Source organism: Capra hircus, chromosome 6 (genome assembly GCF_001704415.2).
Source record: "Capra hircus breed San Clemente chromosome 6, ASM170441v1, whole genome shotgun sequence".
In the NCBI taxonomy this organism is placed as follows: Eukaryota; Metazoa; Chordata; class Mammalia; order Artiodactyla; family Bovidae; genus Capra; species Capra hircus.
This window is the reverse complement of record NC_030813.1, coordinates 22792388-22811684: the sequence shown is the minus strand read 5'-3', so window position 1 is coordinate 22811684 and position 19297 is coordinate 22792388. Positions and strand designations below refer to the sequence as shown.

At 39.8% G+C, this 19297-nt stretch overlaps 1 protein-coding gene across 2 annotated transcripts in view; it reads right to left on the bottom strand.

The window, feature by feature from the left end:
- The window catches only part of SLC39A8 (solute carrier family 39 member 8), an 82474-nt gene continuing 63852 nt past the window's right edge, over positions 676 to 19297 (bottom strand). For both annotated transcript variants that reach the window (XM_018049267.1, XM_018049266.1), the window contains exons 7-9: positions 5349 to 5556; positions 4218 to 4402; positions 676 to 2120 (exon numbers count right to left, since the gene is read on the bottom strand). In XM_018049267.1, the coding sequence (XP_017904756.1) occupies positions 1971 to 2120; positions 4218 to 4402; positions 5349 to 5556 (543 nt within the window). In that variant the 3' untranslated portion in view covers positions 676 to 1970. The remainder of the gene's footprint in view (positions 2121 to 4217; positions 4403 to 5348; positions 5557 to 19297) is intronic.

Genomic DNA, 19297 nt, shown 5'->3' with positions numbered 1-19297 from the left:
AGACACCTGGGAAGCCAGTGACCCAGCAATCCCACTCGTGAGCATACACCCTGAGAAAACCATGATTCAAAAAGACACATGTACCCCAAGGTTCACTGCAGCATTATTTACAATAGCCAAGACATGGAAGCAACCTAGATGTCCACTGACAGATGAATGGGTAAAGAAGATGTGGTATGTACACACGATGGAATATTACTCAGCCAGAAAAAGGAATGACATCGGGTCATTTTCATGATGCGGATGAACTTAGAGTCGGTCATACTGAGTGAAGTAAGTCAGAAAGAGAAAAACAGATATTGCATATTAACACGTATATACGGAAATCTAGAAAAATAATACTGATAAATCTATTTGTAGGGCAGGAATAGAGACAAAGACATGGAGGATACATACATACTACCATGTTGTAGCTTCTTAAACAGCGTCTCAACCCAGACATACAATCTGTGCTTTGAAAAGGTAAAGATTATTTCCTAAGATTGAATGTAAACAGGTGAAATGATAAAAACAGATTCTATGTATACTGATTTCAATGAACAATGATTAATCTTTGTAGTATTTATTTGCTGAATAGCTTTGAAATAAACATACCTATTTCTCCTCCTTCTAATACCAGGTACATGAAAATCACTCAAAAACTATCCATTAAAATGAATAATGAATGACACAATACAAGGTTTCAAAGGTGTTTACTATTTGGTCAAACAATATTTTTAAATTGTCAGAGGAAAATGTACATTAACATACATGCTAAACATTCATCACTCCTGCATTATTGCTATGTGACACAATTTTACAGCCTGTGGGACAGTATAATTCCCGAGGTCATTGTTGGCTTCTGTCAAATATTTTTCTCAGTTAAATCATCTTCCCTTAAGTGATTTGGGAGTGAGATTAGGGCTAGGATGTTCAATTATAGACCAAACTTCTATATCTACTAAATGAATAAACAGGCTCTATCTTTTATAAAAGGTAGAAAAATAATCATGCTGTGTGGGATTTTTTTTTTTTTTTGCAAAATATACCATATAGGAAAAACATAGGCTGAATACAAAAGAAATATTTTCTGTCTCTTGGACACGCATAAAAAACATATATCTTAGTCTCTGACATACAGCCATTCAGCTGTTATTTTGCATTTACTTAAAACATCCTCTGCTAAATAGTTATGTTCATCTTTAAAAGTAAATTGCTTAAAATTACGTTCAATTTCTTTCTGTAAACCAACATTTCTTCACCTTGACAAAGGAAATACATTGGATACCGCCAATGAGCTGTCATCAGCTTTACATTACACTTAGAGGGAAAAAAAAAATCTGAGTCTGAAATTAGTAGAGTTAACAAAATTTTACTGATTTCATATTATTTCAAGATGGGTTTCAAAGCCATCCTACAAGTCCCTATCTGTAACATAAAAACAAAACCAAAGCTATGAGCAATCTTTCTCTCCTGGATTCATTAAGGCCTTGGAATCATTTATATCTGTGTTTTGTACATTTTGATTCTCTTCCACATTTTTATGTACTTGCTTGTGAAAGCACCAGAACAAATTAATTGAAAGAAACCACTCTGAAACTACTTGAACATTTGATCTGACCATAGAGATTTAAAGGCTTATACAGCCTAGTTTATATTTTCCTCTGGATTTTGGTGTCGAATTGATTATAGAATGTATGTTTCTTGCTTTGTGATGGTTTTTTAATATGCGTGAAACATTAAAAAAAAGTCAGCATTTACCAAAGATCTCATGTATCATGCTTTTCAGACTGGAACCAAAAGCTTTTTAAAGCATTTTTAACAACAAATGATGGTCTGTTTCACAGATCCTGACACCAATAATCAGTTTTCCTGACATACAGCTAAAAACAAAATTATCTTTTAACTAAATAGGATCAGCTTAAAAATCCCTCTGGAGCTGTTTTTATTTATTAAATGCTTTCATTAACACCACCATCTTTCACTTCTTATTACTCCAATTCGATTTCTCCCGCATACAAAGTAATGAGCAGGATGGCTGTGAATCCAGTTAACATCCCAGCGTTCTGAATCATGAAGAAGGTGAAATCGGTTTTTCTTCCAGTTACCTTTTCTCTCAGCATATCGTTCATCTCTGGAAACTAGAGGAAAGATACATTGTTAGATAACTGTTGCCATCTTGTGGTCAAACATGAAACAGTTATTACGGATTCCTGCGGGGGTGGGAGGGGGTGAGCGTTTCTGTCCGTTTTAGTACAAACAGCATAACAGCAAAAGGCAGCGTAATCAGATATCAACAAGAGTAGGAAAACTGTGTTCCCCGGGTTAGTCAATCAGCGGCTTGAGATTAACCTCATTTTATGCCTCCTCTCCCTCTCTTCCTTGCTCTCCCTGCTCCAACCACATCATTCGGACCTCAAATGTATCCAGCCTCTTTCCATCCTTAAAATCTTCACGCCTACCAAAACCTCTTTTCCCTCGTTTTTCAACGAGCTAAATCTTTGAGGTTTCCGCTTTCTTACTTTCATAGGAAGGCTTCTCTTAGGCCTTCCTAACTTAGACACCCCTATTATCATCTTGCATCACATATACTGTTTTTCCGTTCATTTCAGTTTTTATCTGTATTTATGTAATCATGTGTGTGGTTTTGTTTTTTGAATTACAGGTTCCCCTCTCTGTAGACAAAAAACCATGCCTTTCTGCTCCCTCAACCAACTACAATGCCTTCCCAATTTCCAAGCCTGATATAAAAATATCAATCGATAATAGCTGATTAAATATGCTTTTAGAAACCACTATATAGTTAATTCTGGTTCTCTTCCATTTGTTTCCACTTGCTTGTTCTATCCCTCACAAAATCATAAGGTTTTTTAAATAAATGGTGCCGTCTTTGAATTGAAGACTATAACAATCTCACGGCGGTGAAAGCAATTAAAACCCCAAGTTCGGTACTTAAAATCCACTCTTTCTCAACACAAAACTTCTACTGAAAAGGCTCATGAAGAGATCTGTAAATGTCATCTTTTCAAAACACATTTCCAAGTGATTTGCTGTGTACAGAGTGGTGCAAGGTGCCAAAGCATTCAGGAGACCTCCAGAGTCTGCAGTCACTCCATTTGCCTGATTTGAGAAAACTGTTACAAGGATACAATGGATGAAATTTGTAAAGCCATTCTGAAAAAAGCAAAGCTGCCATAAGTATATATAGCATCATTTATTCGTATGATTTCTTTAAACTGAATAACTCTAATAGATTCTGTTCTTATATTTTAAAAGAAAAGAAGTGATGACCTAAATACATTATGAGGCACTAAATTCTGTGAAGAAAAACATAAATGCAGTGATGGTTCTAAGAGATGAAATCCTTGTGCTTATAAGGGTCTGCACAGAACAATGAACAGAGCTAAGAATGCAGATGGAGGAAATTAAATTAGTAAATTATATATGTAAAAACACATTCAGTTCCAAATGCAAAGGAAACATTCCTTGATTTGCATCCATTCAGCACATTTTCATTTTCTAGAAAGCCATCCATGATTTATTTGAAAATGCACGGAACCACTGATATTCTCTCCCTTACACACACACAGAGACACGCAGAAACAGCATAAACATAAACACAGATATAAATATATACTGACCCAAGTAAATATCGTTCAACTTTAACTTGTCAAATTTACTTTAACTCAAAAGGCTCTCACTGTTTAGAACTTTGAAGTAACAGAAAGCTATTTACTTTATTCAACAAGTCATTTCCTTTCAAATATGACATCTTCTTGAAAAGGGGGTGAAAAGTCCTTCAGAGCCATACCATAGCAGTGTACAAGCTTTACCCACAAGGAAAAACACTGGGAGGATATCTCTGCTACAGCAAAAATAAGCCATTTCGTCCTCTAGCAATGAGATCCTACCTAGATCACAGAATTGAGGAGAATCACTGTCAAATCACTATTAGTACAAACCACTCAAAAAGAGCGGACCTGGAATATTTTAAATGACAACAGAAAGGCCATCCACACTGAGGAAAGCAAAAGGTCACCCTTAGAGAAGGAAATGGCAACCCACTCCAGTGTTCTTGCCTGGAGAATCCCAGGGACGGGGGAGCCTGGAGGGCTGCCCTCTATGGGGTCACACAGAGTCGGACACAACTGAAGTGACTTAGCAGCAGCAGCAGTCAATTCATAACCCAGATGTTTATTTCCAAGTTTAAAATACAACAAAATCTTTAAATTTCTTACCATGTCCGCCAGAGAAATATAGAGGAACATGCCTCCAGCAAGGGCAAAGATAATATTTGGAGCAAAATTATTGCCCACCAAGATGCCAAAAGCTAGCCCAACATAGCAGGAACATGCAGAAAGGAAATTGAATAACAAGGCTTGTCGAGTGCTCATTCCTGCATTGAGAAGGATCACAAAGTCCCCTAGAAGAAGAAGAACACGTCAAGTCAATAGTCTTTCTTTTTTTTAAATTACTTTTTACTGGAGTATAGCTGCTTTACAATGGCGTGTTAGTTTCCACTGCACAGCGAACAGGCATTCTCTCTTTCAGATTTCCTTCCCATTTTGGTCACCACAGAGCACCAAGCAGAGTTCCCTGAGCTACACAGCAGGTTCTCACTAGTTATCTGTTTTATACACAGTGTCAACAGTAGTGAAAGCAAAAGGTGGAGAGGGTGGCAGAAGATGAGATGGTTGGATGGCATCACCAGAGCTGACTCATTGGAAAATACCCTGATGCTGGGAAAGATTGAAGGTGGGCGGAGAAGGGGACGACAGAGGACGATGAGATGGTTGGATGCCATCACCGACTCAATGGACATGAGTTTGGGTAAACTCCGGGAGCTGGTGATGGACAGGGAGGCCTGGGTGCTGCAGTCCATGGGGTCGCAAAGAGTCGGACACGAATGAGCGACTGAACTGAACTGAACTGAACTTAACAGGCATGAACTTGGGCAAATTTCGGGAGACAGTTTGCCCAAGGGAAGGAGAGGGAAGCCTGGCGTGCTGCAGTCCATGGGGTTGCAAAGAGTCAGTCATGACAGCTATTGAACAACAACAATCAATAGAATATATATATATATATATATGTATCTATATATATATAAATCTCCCAATTCATTCCACCCCACATCTTCCCCCATCACTGGTGTTCACACATTTATTCTCTACTTAGTTTGAGTAGATTTGTTTTCTACTTAAATACTTTTTTCTCTTTTTGAATGAAATAAAAGATAATAACCAATGTCTAAAAAGGCTCCTTCACTTCAAGACATCAGCAGGAGTTTTAAGAGTGTGTCATCTGAAACATCTCCCTCCCCTTAAACCAAGAAGTTAACAGACTTGGAGGACATGAGAAGAACTCCTTACCTAACTCATGAGGGAACTCCTCACACAGGATGGCTATGGAGGTGCTGAGTCCCTGCAGAAGAGACAAAGTGCAGGAGGCCCCGATGGCCAGGCCATCGATGAAATTGTGGAGGGCATCACTGAGCGTTATCATCCAGGCGATCGTCCCTATTTCTGAGAGCTTTGGCCCCTTCAAACAAGTACACGAGCTTGACTCTTTTTTTCCATCCTGTAAAATAACAGAAAATCAATCCACAGGATAACCGACACTTCTTGAAAGTCCAAGCAATACAGAGAAGCAGATGTATTATGTGTTGAGAGAGACAAATGTTTCCAACAGAAAGTCTTTCATAGTGGATAGGAACCACTAATCATAAACAATGGAGGCAAAAAACTTGGAGAAAGGAAAGGAAGAGACTGACAGGCCTTGAACAAACCACTTAAAAGACATTTTACTCTAGTTTCCCTTCAAACAATCCTTTTGATTTGTATGAACAAATTCTTCCTACTCCCTTCCTAAAATGTAATATTAATAGACATTAACCTAAGAATTTGATTTATTCATACACTTTAAAGTAAAAGAAGTTTTTCAAAGACTGAACTTAAATTCTTTTCCATGTTATAATTTGAATGTGAAATCCACATTTAAAGCATGATAACATCAAGGAGTATGTATTCTAATCTATCCTGTGCCAACCCTTTAACTGTGAGCAAGTAATCTGAGCTTTAGTGTCTTTGATCATGAAGTGAAGAGAATGCACTAAATTATTCATTTATTTTTCAATGACTTAGTAAGTTTCCACTGTGTTCCAGGTAGAGTTCTGGGTGTTTAGGCTATAATAACATGGTCCCTACAAGCTCTAAATTTCAATGATTCTCTTAACAAATTACATGAAGTATGATTAAAACAGGCTTGTCTTTACACAACACTTCTTTCCACCATGAAACAACAGAAAATCCTAGAGCAGATTCTTTGTAAGAATTTTAATTTCCATAACAAATTTTTTCAAACTGAATTTAAATTTCCACAAAATTTACAAAATTGTATAAAATCAAATGACAGATGCCAACTGAAGCCTATTCCAGAAACTGTGGGAAAAGATAATAAAATGCAAATTCATTTTTAAGTAGGGAAGCAATTTGCAATTAACTGGAGAACATTTTATTCCTAATTCTCCTCCCCTCAACTCTACCTCAGCAACTAATCAACATATTTATTGAACATCTGCAATTTATACAACAGTCTGTTGAATGCTATGGGAAGTGCACAGAAGCAGAAAACACAGGTTCTATCTCCAAGAAGCCTATTTACCTTGGAGAAACAAGATGTAAAGTATACGACTGACTCTAAAAATTGGGCAACATATATCGGCTGAAAAGGGCTTCCTTCAGAGCGATCATCTGAGAGGTGGTGCTTTTTCTCTGATGTCACTTAACTGCTCAAAACACTTTGGGGACTATTCTTTCAAAGCTGACTTCCAGTCTTGCCACACAATTTTCACTGTTTCATTAGTGGCAAATCATCTTTGAGGGATGTTTTGTTTGTGCACGCGTGCAAGTTCAGCTGCTTCAGTCATGTCCGACTCTTCCTGACCCCACGGACTGTAGCCCGCCAGGCTCCTCTGTCCATGGGATTCTGCAGGCAAGAACACTGGATTGGGTTGCCATGCCCTCCTCCAGGGGGTTTTCCAGCCCCAGGGATCTAACCCATGTTTCCTGTGGGTCCTGCATTGCAGGTGGATTCTTTACCACTGAGCTACCAGCAATTTGCAAGGGGAACGAACATCTCCTTCTCTCAAAAACACAGGAAGCAACATTAATCTCCTTTTACTTTAAAAGGCAGTTCTTATCAGCATAAAAAGAATTCCTTCTGGTTTTAAAATGTGGTCTTTTCACTGTACAGTGTTAAAACATAAACTGAAGCAAATTAAATAATTTAAGAGTTCATTCAAGCAAGAATGGATTCCAAGCTAGCAGTGTCAAACCGGGAGTAGTTAGGAGCACTCTGGGGATGGGAAGCTCAGGGAGACACATTTATGAAGAAAAGATGGAAGCAAAGCAAGGAAATTATTGGTTGACTACAGCTCAATGCCTTGTTGGATGTTAGGAACTGACTGTCCTTAGGTTTTGATTTTATAACTTTGAGGCATTTACAGGCTTTGCTTTTGGATTGCTTACATATGACATTTTAGCCACCTCAGCTTGTGTCCTTATTTAATTAATTCAATAGTTGATATATCTTAAATGCACCATGTAATAAACAACAATGACTTCAGTTCAGTTCAGTTCAGTCCCTTTGTTCAGTCATGTCTGACTTTTTGTGATGCCATGGATTGCAGCACACCAGGCCTCCCTGTCCATCATCAACACCTGGAGTTTACACAAACTCATGTCCATTGAGTTGGTGATGCCATCCAACCATCTCATCCTCTGTCATCCCCTTCTCCTTCCTCCTTCAGTCTTTCCCAGATTCAGGGTCTTTTCCAGTGAGTCAGTTCTTCACATCAGGTGGCCAAAGTATTGGAGTTTCAGCTTCAACATCAGTCCTTCCAATGAATATTCAGGACTGATTTCCTTTAGGTTGGACTGGTTGTATCTCCCTTGCAGTCCAAGGGACTCTCAAGAGATTTCTCAAACATCACAATTCAAAAGCATCAATTCTTCGGTGCTCAGCTTTCTTTACAGTTCAACTCTCACATCCATATATGACCACAGGAAAAACCATAGCCTTGACTAGACAGACCTTTGTTGGCAAAGTAATGTCTCTGCTCTTTAATATGCTGCCTAGGTTGGTCATAACTCTCTTCCAAGGAGTAAACGTCTTTTAATTTCATGGCTGCAATCACCATCTGCAGTGATTTTGAATCCCCCCAAATAAAGTCTGTCATTGTTTCCACTGTTTCCCCATCTATTTGACATGAAATGATGGGACCAGATGCCATGATCTTGGTTTTATGAACGCTGAGTTTTAAGCCAACTTTTTCACTCTCTTCTTTCATCAAGAAGCTCTTTAGTTTTTCTTCACTTTCTGCCATAAGTGTGGTGTCATCTGCATATCTGAGGTTATTGATATTTCTTCTGATAGTCTTCATTCCAGCTTGTGCTCCATCCAGCCCAGCATTTCTCATGATGTACTCTGCATATAAGTTAAATAAGTAGGGTGACAATATACAGCCTTGACGTACTCCTTTCCCTATCTGGAACCAGTCTGTTGTTCCATGTCCAGTTCTAACTGTTGCTTCCTGACCTGCATACAGATTTCTCAGGAGGCAAGTCAGGTGCTCTGGTATTCCCATCTCTTTAAGAATTTTCCACAGTTTATTGTGATCCACACAGCCACAGGCTTTGGTTTAGTCAATAAAGCAGTAGTAGATGTTTTTCTTGAACTCTCTCGCTTTTTCAATAATCCAATGGATGTTACCAATTTGATCTCTGGTTCCTCTGCCTTTTCTAAATCCAGCTTGAACATCTGGAAGTTCATGGTTCGCGTACTGCTGAAGCCTGGCTTGGAGAATTTTGAGCATTACTTTACTAGCGTGAGATGAGTGCAATTGTGCAGTAGTTTGAGCATTCTTTGGCCTTGCCTTTCTTTGGGATTGGCGGCTGCACGGCACTGGAGCGTGTCCAAGCGCAAAGCAGAAGCTCCAGAAGGATGGTAGGAGGGGTGAATTCATGTTTAGAATCAAACCCCATTCCCACCAGAGACACTCAGAGGGCGCAAACAAACCTTGTATGTGCCAGGACCCAGGAACCCCACAGAGACGGAGACAGAACTGTGTTTGAGTGTCTCCTGAGGAGACAGGGGTCAGCAGTGGAGTGCTTCAGGGGCAGGGGCTCTGGGTGCAGCAGACCTGCATATGGCATAAGCCCTCTTGGAGGAGGTTGTCATTACCCCACCACAGAGCTGCCAGAACTTACACGGGACTGGGAAATAGAATCTTGGAGGGCACAAACAGAATCTTGTGGGCACCAGGACCCAGGAGAGAGGAGCAATGATCCCAGAAGAGACTGACCCAGACTTGCCCGTGAATGTCCAGGAGTGGTGTGGATAAGTGGTGGTTTGCTGCAGGGTTGGAGGCTCTGACTGTAGCAGGGCGTACATGGGACCTTTTGAAGGAGGTCACCATTGTCTTCAACATAGTTTGACCCCAGGTAAATAGCAGGGAGGGAACACAGCTCTACCCATCACCAGAAAATTGCATGAAAGATTTACTGAGCATGGCCCCATTCTATTGTATTGTATTGGTTACAACAGAGAAAGGCATGTGTCAAGGCTGTATACTGTCTCCCTGCTTATTTAACTTCTATCATGAGAAACACTGGGCTAGATGAAGCACAAGCTGGAATCAAGATTGCAGGGAGAAATGTCAATAACCTCAGATATGTAGATGACACCACCCTTATGGCAGAAAGTGAAGAAGAACTTGAAGAGCCTCTCGATGAAAGTGAAAGAAGAGAGTGAAAAAGTTGGCTTAAAACTCAATGTTCAGAAAACTAAGATCATCGCATCTGGTCCCGCCATTTCATAGCAAATTATTTTGGGGGACTCCAAAATCACTGCAGATGGTGATTGTAGCCATGAAATTAAAAGACGCTTACTCCTTGGAAGAAAAGTTATGACCAACCTAGACAGCATATTAAAAAGCAGAGACATTATTTTGCCAACAAAGGTCTGTCTAGTCAAGGCTATAGTTTTTCCAGTAATCATGTATGAAGGTGAGAGTTGGACTATAAAGAAAACTGAGTGCGGAAAAATTGATGCTTTTGAACTGTGGTGTTTGAGAAGACTCTTGAGAGTCCCTTGGACTACAAGGAGATCCAACCAGTCCATCCCAAAGGAAATCAGTCCTGAATATTCATTGGAAGGACTGATGTTGAAGCTGAAACTCCAATACTTTGGCCACCTGATGTGAAGAACTGATTCATTGGAAAAGACCTTGATGCTGGGAAAGATTGAAGGAGGGAGGAGCAGGGGACAACAGAGGATGAGATGGTTGGATGGTATCACTGACTTGATGGACATGAGTTTGAGTAAACTCCGAGAGTTGGTGATGGACAGGGAGGGCTGGCATGCCGCAATCCATGGGATCGCAAAGAGTCAGACATGACTGAGTGACTGAACTGAATTGAACTGAGCATGGCCCCGCCCATTAGAACAAGACCCAGTTTCCCCCTCAGTCAGTCTCTCCCATCAGAAAGTTTCCATAAGCCTCTTATCCTTCTCCATCAGAGGGCAGACAGAATGAAAACCACAATCACAGAAAACTAACCAATCTGATCACATGGACCACACCCTTGCCTAACTCAATGAAGCTACGAGCCATGCCATGTAGGGCCACCCAAGACAGACAGGTCATTGTGGAGAGTTCTGACAATGACTTAGTACATGTCAAATGGGTGGCTTGGGTGAAAAGTCCCAGATTAGGAAACAATCACTAACAAAGAGAAACAAAGGCAATCATGAGAAAAGCCATAGAGAAAGTGACCTTGGCTTTGCAACAACTTACTACCAAGATACACTTCAAAAGACTGGTTGTTTTTCTTTTCCAACTTGGTTTACCTAATCACATATTTATAATTTCCTTATTTACTTGTGATGACTGAGGGAAAAGCTTGCTAGACCAAGTCTTGACTACCTGACATTTTGTACAGAGCCTGTATACAAATTCCTTTAATTCTGAAAAACAAATTAATATATCAGGCATAGTTCTTTTACCTCTGAATACAGATATTACTATGTTTATTATACTTCCTTTAATCTTATAATCTTAGGTCTCAAATAACACTGTTGGCTAGATTAACTGTTATACGTTTTTAAAAGTCTCAGAAGAAATGAAAGCAGGCAAACATTCGCAAAGTTTTTTTTTTAATTCACCTGAACAAAGTCACTGAGCAGAGAGAACACTAGAGTCAAGTCTTTGTTAAATTAGGAATATTCTCTTTCCCGTTATTTTTTTATCTTTCTTTGGTCTTCTTGCTTGTTTGCTTTCTTCCTTGTTTGACTTGCACACTAAATACGAGGCTGTTTCTAACCTCAGTCATGATAAGGCAATGCAATCTAGTGAAAAGACCACTGGTCTGCAATCCAAGAGAACTAAGGTCTTGCTTGGCTCTGACAAGAATTACAGTGTAATCATCAGCAAGGTGCACAAAATTGCTCACCTAAATTATTAATGAAAATGAAGTCAAAGCAAAGCACAGACTAATCAGAACGAGGGGAGAAAGAATAGCATGAACAAAGTTATGAGAGGGGAAGGGAGACTGAGTACGATCCCAACTTAAGTATGGAGGGGAAGAAGAAAAAGTAAAATAAAAAAGCACTAAGAAATCATAATGAAGAAAGCAACTGGGCTTACTGCAGAACAGTTTAAAGTTAAATAAGGCAGTTAAAGAAAGTTAAAGAAGACCAAAAAAAGAGACAAAGAGGCGGGTGTGAGAGGAGGAGGAAGAGGAAGACAGGAAGAAGAAGGAGTGGCATATGTTGGGAGGAGCTGCTGCTGCTGCTGCTGCTGCCGCTAAGTCGCTTCAGTCGTGTCTGACTCTGTGTGACCCCATAGACGGCAGCCCACCAGGCTCCCCCATCCCTGGGATTCTCCAGGCAAGAACACTGGAGTGGGTTGTCATTTCCTTCTCCAATGCATGAAAGTGAAAAGTGAAAGTGAAGTCACTCAGTCGTGTCCGACTCTTAGCAACCCCATGGACTGCAGCCCACCAGGCTCCTCCATCCATGGGATTTTCCAGGCAAGAGTACTGGAGTAGGGTGCCATCGCCTTCTCCATGGGAGGAGCAGGAAGAGCTATCAAAAGAGGAAGATAAGTAGGATGAGGAAAAGGAGAAGAAAAAGGAGAGGGTGGAGAAGAACAAGAAGGAGGGCAAAGAGGAGGAGGAAGATTAGGGAAAAAAAGAAAGAACCTGGTTATCCTGCATAGGACATGGATCATATAAATATGGCTTATACCTGCAATGAAATACTATGCAAAGTAGCAGAGATGATGAATATCTGTATTTTTCCAAAACATAGCATCGAGGTAAAGTATATTTATATTTATACATAACAACACGCCTAGCAGGCACCTTTTGTAAAAAATTAGTATTATAATCTCATGATGGTTTGAGTGCAACTTGAAAAGATACATATAAAAATGCTAATCATGGTTCTCCCTTGAGGACAGTACTATGGGTAATCCTTGGGTTTCTTCTTTTGTCTTTTATGGGTGTTCTGGATTTTTTGCATTATGTTATTACAATACTCAGAAAACAAAACATTAAAGCCGTGGGATGAGAACCAGCAAGAGGCAAAAGTGAACCTGTAATGACTCAGGAGTTATCACCAGCAAACAAGGTAAAGCTGGAGAAGCAGGCTGCCTTCCAGGTTTAGTCTGCATTTAAGAGGGTGTATGGTCCCACTGAGTGAAATCCTTTTTTGTTAAATTAATGGCTGCAAAGATCAGCATGAACACTATCAGAATTCACTCTGCATTGGGGGAGGCAATGTGAGCCATGATTAATAAAAATGTTTTTTTATGGTTTGTTATCTTCTATTTTACTGATAAGAAGGTAAAAGCAAGCAACCACTGCAGTTAAAGTTAAATTTCAAATTCCATATACCATGCTGAAAGAATTTTACAGAGCAAGAATTCTGGTTATTAAAAAAAAAAAAGCACTAAGTCAAAAAGGAATGTAGAAACCCTCCAAAAACCATAATTAAGATGGCAAAAGGAAGTACAAATAAACAAAAGCTGAAAATTATATGCAAAGCTAAACATAAAATCTATACCCATAAAAGAGAAACTGACATAACATAAAAACTATAAAATATTATTTTAAGAGGCCACAAATAAAGAGAGGTGAGAGTTAAAGAAGGGGTACTGAATGCGAGCTAGCTTAATGATTCAGGGAATGGGCTCTGGCACCAAATGGGTGTGAGTTTAAGTAATGGCTCTGCTACTTAATAGATCCATGTCCTTTGGAAAGTTACTTGGATCTTAGCTAATGCAGTAAGGCAAGAAAAGTAAATAAAAGGTATATACATATTGGGAAGAAATAAATAAAACTGTCTTTGTTGGCAAACGGACATGACTGTCTATGTAGAAAATGCTAAGGGATCAACAAAAAAGCTCCTAAAACATAATAAGCAAGTCTGGCAAGGTTACAGGATGCAGGTTAACATATAAAAATCAGTTGCTTTCCAATATGCCAGCAATGAACAAGTAGAATTTGAAATTAAAATCATAATAGCATGTATATTAGTACCCCCTAAAATTAACTACTCAGGTATAAATCTAACAAAATAGGTGGAAGACCTATATGAGGAAAGGCACAAAACTATGATGAAAGAAATCAACGAAGAATTACTCCATTCATGCATTAGAAGACAATGAATAGTTGTCAAAATGTTAGTCCTTTCCAAGCTGAACAACAGACGCAGTGCAATCCCAATCAAAATCTCAGAATGTTATTTTGTAGACTTTTTTTAAATTCTAAATCTATATGAAAACGAAAAATTCCTGGAATAGCTAACACAACATTGAAGGAGAGAAAGAAGTTAGATAACTGACACTATCTGACTTGAAGACTTACTGCGAAGCTACAGTAATCAAGATGGTGCAGTATTGCTGGAATAATAGATAAATAGATCAATGGAACAGAATAGAGAGCCTAGAAATAGACACATATAAACATGGTCTACTTACCTTGAACCAAGAAGCAAAAGCAATACAATGGAGGGAGTCTTTTCTTATATTCTGTGTCTTCTCACTCTGTTGGCATTGTGTTTTGCAAGAAGGTTTAAATGGTACTGAAATAAGTGGATATCCATATTAAAAAAAGAAAGAAAGAAAAACAAGAGTCTAGACACAGACTTGACACCCTTCGCAAAAAAATGAGCTCAAAATGGATCATAGACCTAACTATAAATGCCAAACTCTAAAACTCCTAGATGATAAGATGGGAGAAAACCTAGATGACCCTGAGTACGGCCATGGCTTTTCAGATACAACACCAAAAGCATAATCCATGAAAGAAAGAATTGATAGCCTGGAATTTATTAAAATTTAAACCTTCTTGCAAAAGACAATGCCAATAGAATGAAAAGACAAGCCACAGAATGTGAGAAAATATTTGCCAAAGACAAATATCTGGTATCTGATAAAGACTTAAGCAAAATATACAATAAGAAAACAAACAATTAAAAAATGAGCCAAAGACCTTAACAGACACTTCATCAAAGAAGACTTACAGATGGCAAATAAGGGTATGAAAAGATGCTCCATGTCATATGTCATCAGGGAAAAGCAAATTGAAACAAGATAACACTACACACCTATTAGAATGGCCAAACTCAGTAACACTGACACCACCAAATACAGGCAAGGATTTGGAGCAGCAAGAACACTCATTCATTGCCAGTGGGAATGTAACATGGTACAGACACTTTGGAAGACAGTTTGGCAATTTCTTACAAAACTAAACATATTCTTCCCATACAATTCAGCAATGATGCTCCTTGATATTCACCCAGAGAAGCTGGAAACTTATGTCCACATAAAGACCTGTACACAGATGTTTACAGTATGTTTTTTTCCTAATTGCAAAAACTTGGAAGCAACTAAGATATCCTTAATTAAGTGAATGGATAAATAAACTATGAGACATCCAGACACCAGAATCTTATTAAAGTCCCCCAGCCCCCAAATGAGCTATCAAGCCATGAAAAGACATGGATGACTCTGAAATGCACATTACTAAATACAAGAAGCCAAATTTGAAAAGGCTACATAGTGTATGATTATAACTATATGACATTCTGAAAAAGGCAAAACTATATATGGAGACAATAAAAAGATTAGTGGTTGCCAGTTGGGGGAAAAGAGAGATGGATATGTGAACACGGAGAACTTTAGGGCAGTGGACATGCTCTATATGACGCTACAATGATGGATACATTACACATTTGTTCAAACCCATGGAATGTGGAAAACCAAGAGTGAAATGGAAACAATGGACTCTGGTGATTATGATATGTCCATGGATGTTCACCAGTTGTAACAAATGTGCTGGTCTGGTGGGGGATGTTGATGATGGGGGAGGTTACACAAGTGTGGAGACAGGGAATATATGGGAAATCTCTGTACTTTCCTCTCAACTTTGCTATGAACCTAAAACTGCTCTTAAAAAAAAAAAAATACTTGGAATTGATTTTAGATTCCTTATCTGTAGAATAGAGAAAATAATACTACCCACTCCATAGGATTAAATGATGATTAAATGACATGTCTGTAAACTAAGTATGCCACAAATGGGTATTATTGCCACATAGATCATTTTATCTAACAAAGTACAGAGGAATAAAGCATTACTAAAAGGAATAAAAACAAAAACTGCCTGAGAAAAGTGTTCATGACAAAAAACTGCTCACATATGATCCTTAAATAAATTCTCCTGCATACTGATCAAGATGATTGGAGAAAATGGGAGAAAAAGTAAAGCTATGCAAAAAAGGAGCTTTGGAAAAGTGAGCGGGTGCAGCGACATATTAAAAAGAAACAAGGAGCAACTCCCCCAGGGCTCCAGTGGTTAAGAGTCTGCCTTGCAATGCAGGGGACTCAGGTTTAATCTCCGGTCAGGGAACCAAGATCTCACACGCCTCGGAGCTACTGAGCCTGTGCACAAAAGATCCTGCTTATGGCAACTAAGACCCAACATAGACAAACAAATAAATACTAAAACAAAAAAAAGGAAAAAAGAAAAATTGTTAACAAGGAAGTGTGAGCTTGGACATAAATATGCTCTACTGAACTTTCAACTACTAAGAGTCAGGAGGTTAATTAGCCAGAAGGTAAAATCCACTGTAAAAAGCATGCAGTCTGAGTTAACAAGTTTATCTGAATCAGACAACTGACCGCCAATAGGAAGAAAGGCATCTCTAAGATGTAAAGCAGTATCTTGCATAGTTAGCATTTCAGTTTACAAAGCGCTTTCATATATTAGTGTCTTTGTTTTCTTTTGACCTTTACCACATCCTCATGAGTAAAACAGAACAAATATAGTATCCTAATTTTAGAGACAAGGAGAATGACAATCTAAGAATATAAATTACTTGCTCAACATCACACAGAAGGTGTTGGGATTAAGCTCCTTAATTATTTACTGAACACCTATTTTAGAGCAGGCAGGAACTCTGCAAAGAACCGAGAACTGAAACATAAATAAAAAGAATCTGCATGTTGTTGGAATTCATATCCCCAAAGGAACATCCAAGATTCAAACTTCAGGGCTGTGATGATTAATTCCCATTAGCCCTTTCAGAATGACTTCCCACCTTTTCACCCTGCTCTCTGTCCTGAAGCTGTTTTTCCTGAATGGGCCATTGCTACAGGCTTCCTGTCCTCTGGTTTCCATTTAAGATGGACAACTAGGAAGCCTTACAGGGAATTCAGGGGGAGAAAGAAAGGAGAAATCAAGATCTTTATTCCTTTGATACCCTCTTGTGCGGTCGACTCAAGCCATCAATGACCCTCAAACGGAGAACACAGCTCGTCTCAAGACAACTCTATTCCCAGAAGCTCCCTCCTCTCCCTCCTTTGGGTCCAGGGGTGGTAATAATTTTGCGATTACTGGTCCCTGGTTCAGGCACTACTCTTCTACACAACTCGCACCTTATAAATCAATCTTCCTGAAATTATTCTACTTTGAGTGGTCTGTTTCCTATTGGACCCTGATAGAATCACTGATGCTGGAAATGGCCATAAAAACACAGGCCTCAAGATGGAATATAATTGGGTTTTTCATATATTCAAAGTATGGGGAATGGAACAGTGGTTACCCACGGGTAGGCTGCATTTTTCGCCGAAACCCAGGACATGAAAGGGCTCTGCAAGATCTGGGCTATGCTGTAAGTTTTCCTGCCATTTGGTTCTTATGACCCAGCAGACTAAGTGTTATTAGAAAAGCCTGTGGCAGATAGAGATGCTGAAAGGAGCCTTCTGGCAAGCCCTGGTCAGAGAATTCACAGCACAGATCCCTAAGATGTTAGGGTAAAGCCATGCCTTCTTTTGCCATTAACTATTCTTTATCTATCCCTGGTGGCTCAGATGGTAAAGCACCTGCCTACAATGCGGGAGCCCTGGGTTTGATCCCTGGGTTGGGAAAATCCCCTGGAGAAGGAAATGGCAACCCACTCCAGTACTCTTGCCTGGAAAATCCCATGGACGGAGGAGCCTGGTAGGCTACAGTCCATGGGGTCGCAAAGAGTCGGACACAACTGAGCGACTTCACTTTCACTTTCTTTTCATTCTTTATCTCAAGGCTTCCCAGGTGGCGCTAGTGGTAAGGAAACCACCTGTCAGTGCAGGAGACATAAGAGATGCAGTTTCTATCCTTCGGTTGGGAAGATCCCCTGGAGGAGGCGTGGCAACCCATTTCAGTATTCTTGTCTGGAGAATCCTCATGGACAGAGGAGCCTGGTGGGCTACAGTTCACAGAGTCACAAAGAGTCGGACACAACTGAAGCAACCGAGCATGCACACACACAATTTTTATCGCAAAAGCTGTGACTTGCTTGCTCCTGCGTCCTTGGAGAGACTTACCTCGTGCCCATGGGACATCAAGTGAGTGAGAGTTCATACGCAACATGAACTGGAAGTTATCTGATCCAACAAGCCATAAATTCAGTTGCCCACACCAGCATTCCATTATCAAATTTATAAACAAAAACAAGCCCATACCAGCCTTGAAGATACAAGCAAATTCCAACGGCAGTTGATTCAGACCCTCATAACCTAAGCCTAATACTGCATCTCTTTTTCCTGAACAACAGTAAGGCTACATGGGGCGTTTCCTATGGCCAGTTAACTGTGAATAGTGTTCCAGCACCAACCAGCTATAGAATCTTACTCACAATGAGCTTAAAATATAGATAAAGATAAATCCTCCAAGTGGGCAGAACTTTTAAGTGTGATGTTGAACTTCATGTAGAAGTAATGGCCTGAGATATAGGTCTACACTAACTCATGAGGGAGAGCTCAAAAGTGGGCCAGGTGAACAGAGACTTTCAAAAGACAAAATTGGAAACTGGTTGCAGAGATCTGGGAAAAAACATATAGACGGACCACTTTAGGTGCAGAATGTGAAGACCATTCTATTCTGTTGAATCTCATAAGAGGCTACCACCGAGGATGGTCTCAATAATAAGCACACAAGAAGACTGTAAGTATCATTTGGGGCATCTTTCATCAGCCATCCCAGTGTCTGCTTTACGGCCTATACACAAAGAAGTCAGGTTAGTGGGGATGGAGACCATTCATGGGGGATTTCAAAGTGCTCTAACACAAATTTGGAGAGAAAGAGGAGAGGGGGACCAGGGTATTTATTCCCTGGGCTCCCTCCTTGGGGCGGTAACTTAGGCTGGCTATGACCCTAATGAGAGATCCCTGCTCCACTGAACAGTGGCTTTCTGTACAACACTAGTTCCCTCCAAGTTCTAGTAAACTTCTTCCTCCCCATTCCCTTTGGACATAAGGTTGCTAACAGTTCCACCATTTCAAGTTCCAAGTTTATTGCACTTTCCCCTGTGGTTAACCCACACCTTGCCCCGAATTTTGTAAATTGCCCATTTTCTATTTTGTATCTTTCCTTGAAAATGCCATCTCTTCTGGAAAGGATGATTGATTCAAACTCATCTGCTCATTCCCCATACAGCAATCCCTGACTCTGTATATACCATTAAATACATTTCAACAGAAAAACTTGCAAAAAGGATTAAATAGACACAAAGATATAAAGAGTTAAAGGCACTATGCTGCTGCTGCTGCTTCGTCACTTCAGTCATGTCAGACTCCGTGTGGCCCTATGGACTGTAGCCCACCAGGCTCCTCTGTCCATGGGATTCTCTAGGCAAGAATACTGGGGAGGGTTACCATGCCCTCCTCCAGGGGATCTTCCCAACCCAGGGATCGAACCTGGGTCCCCTG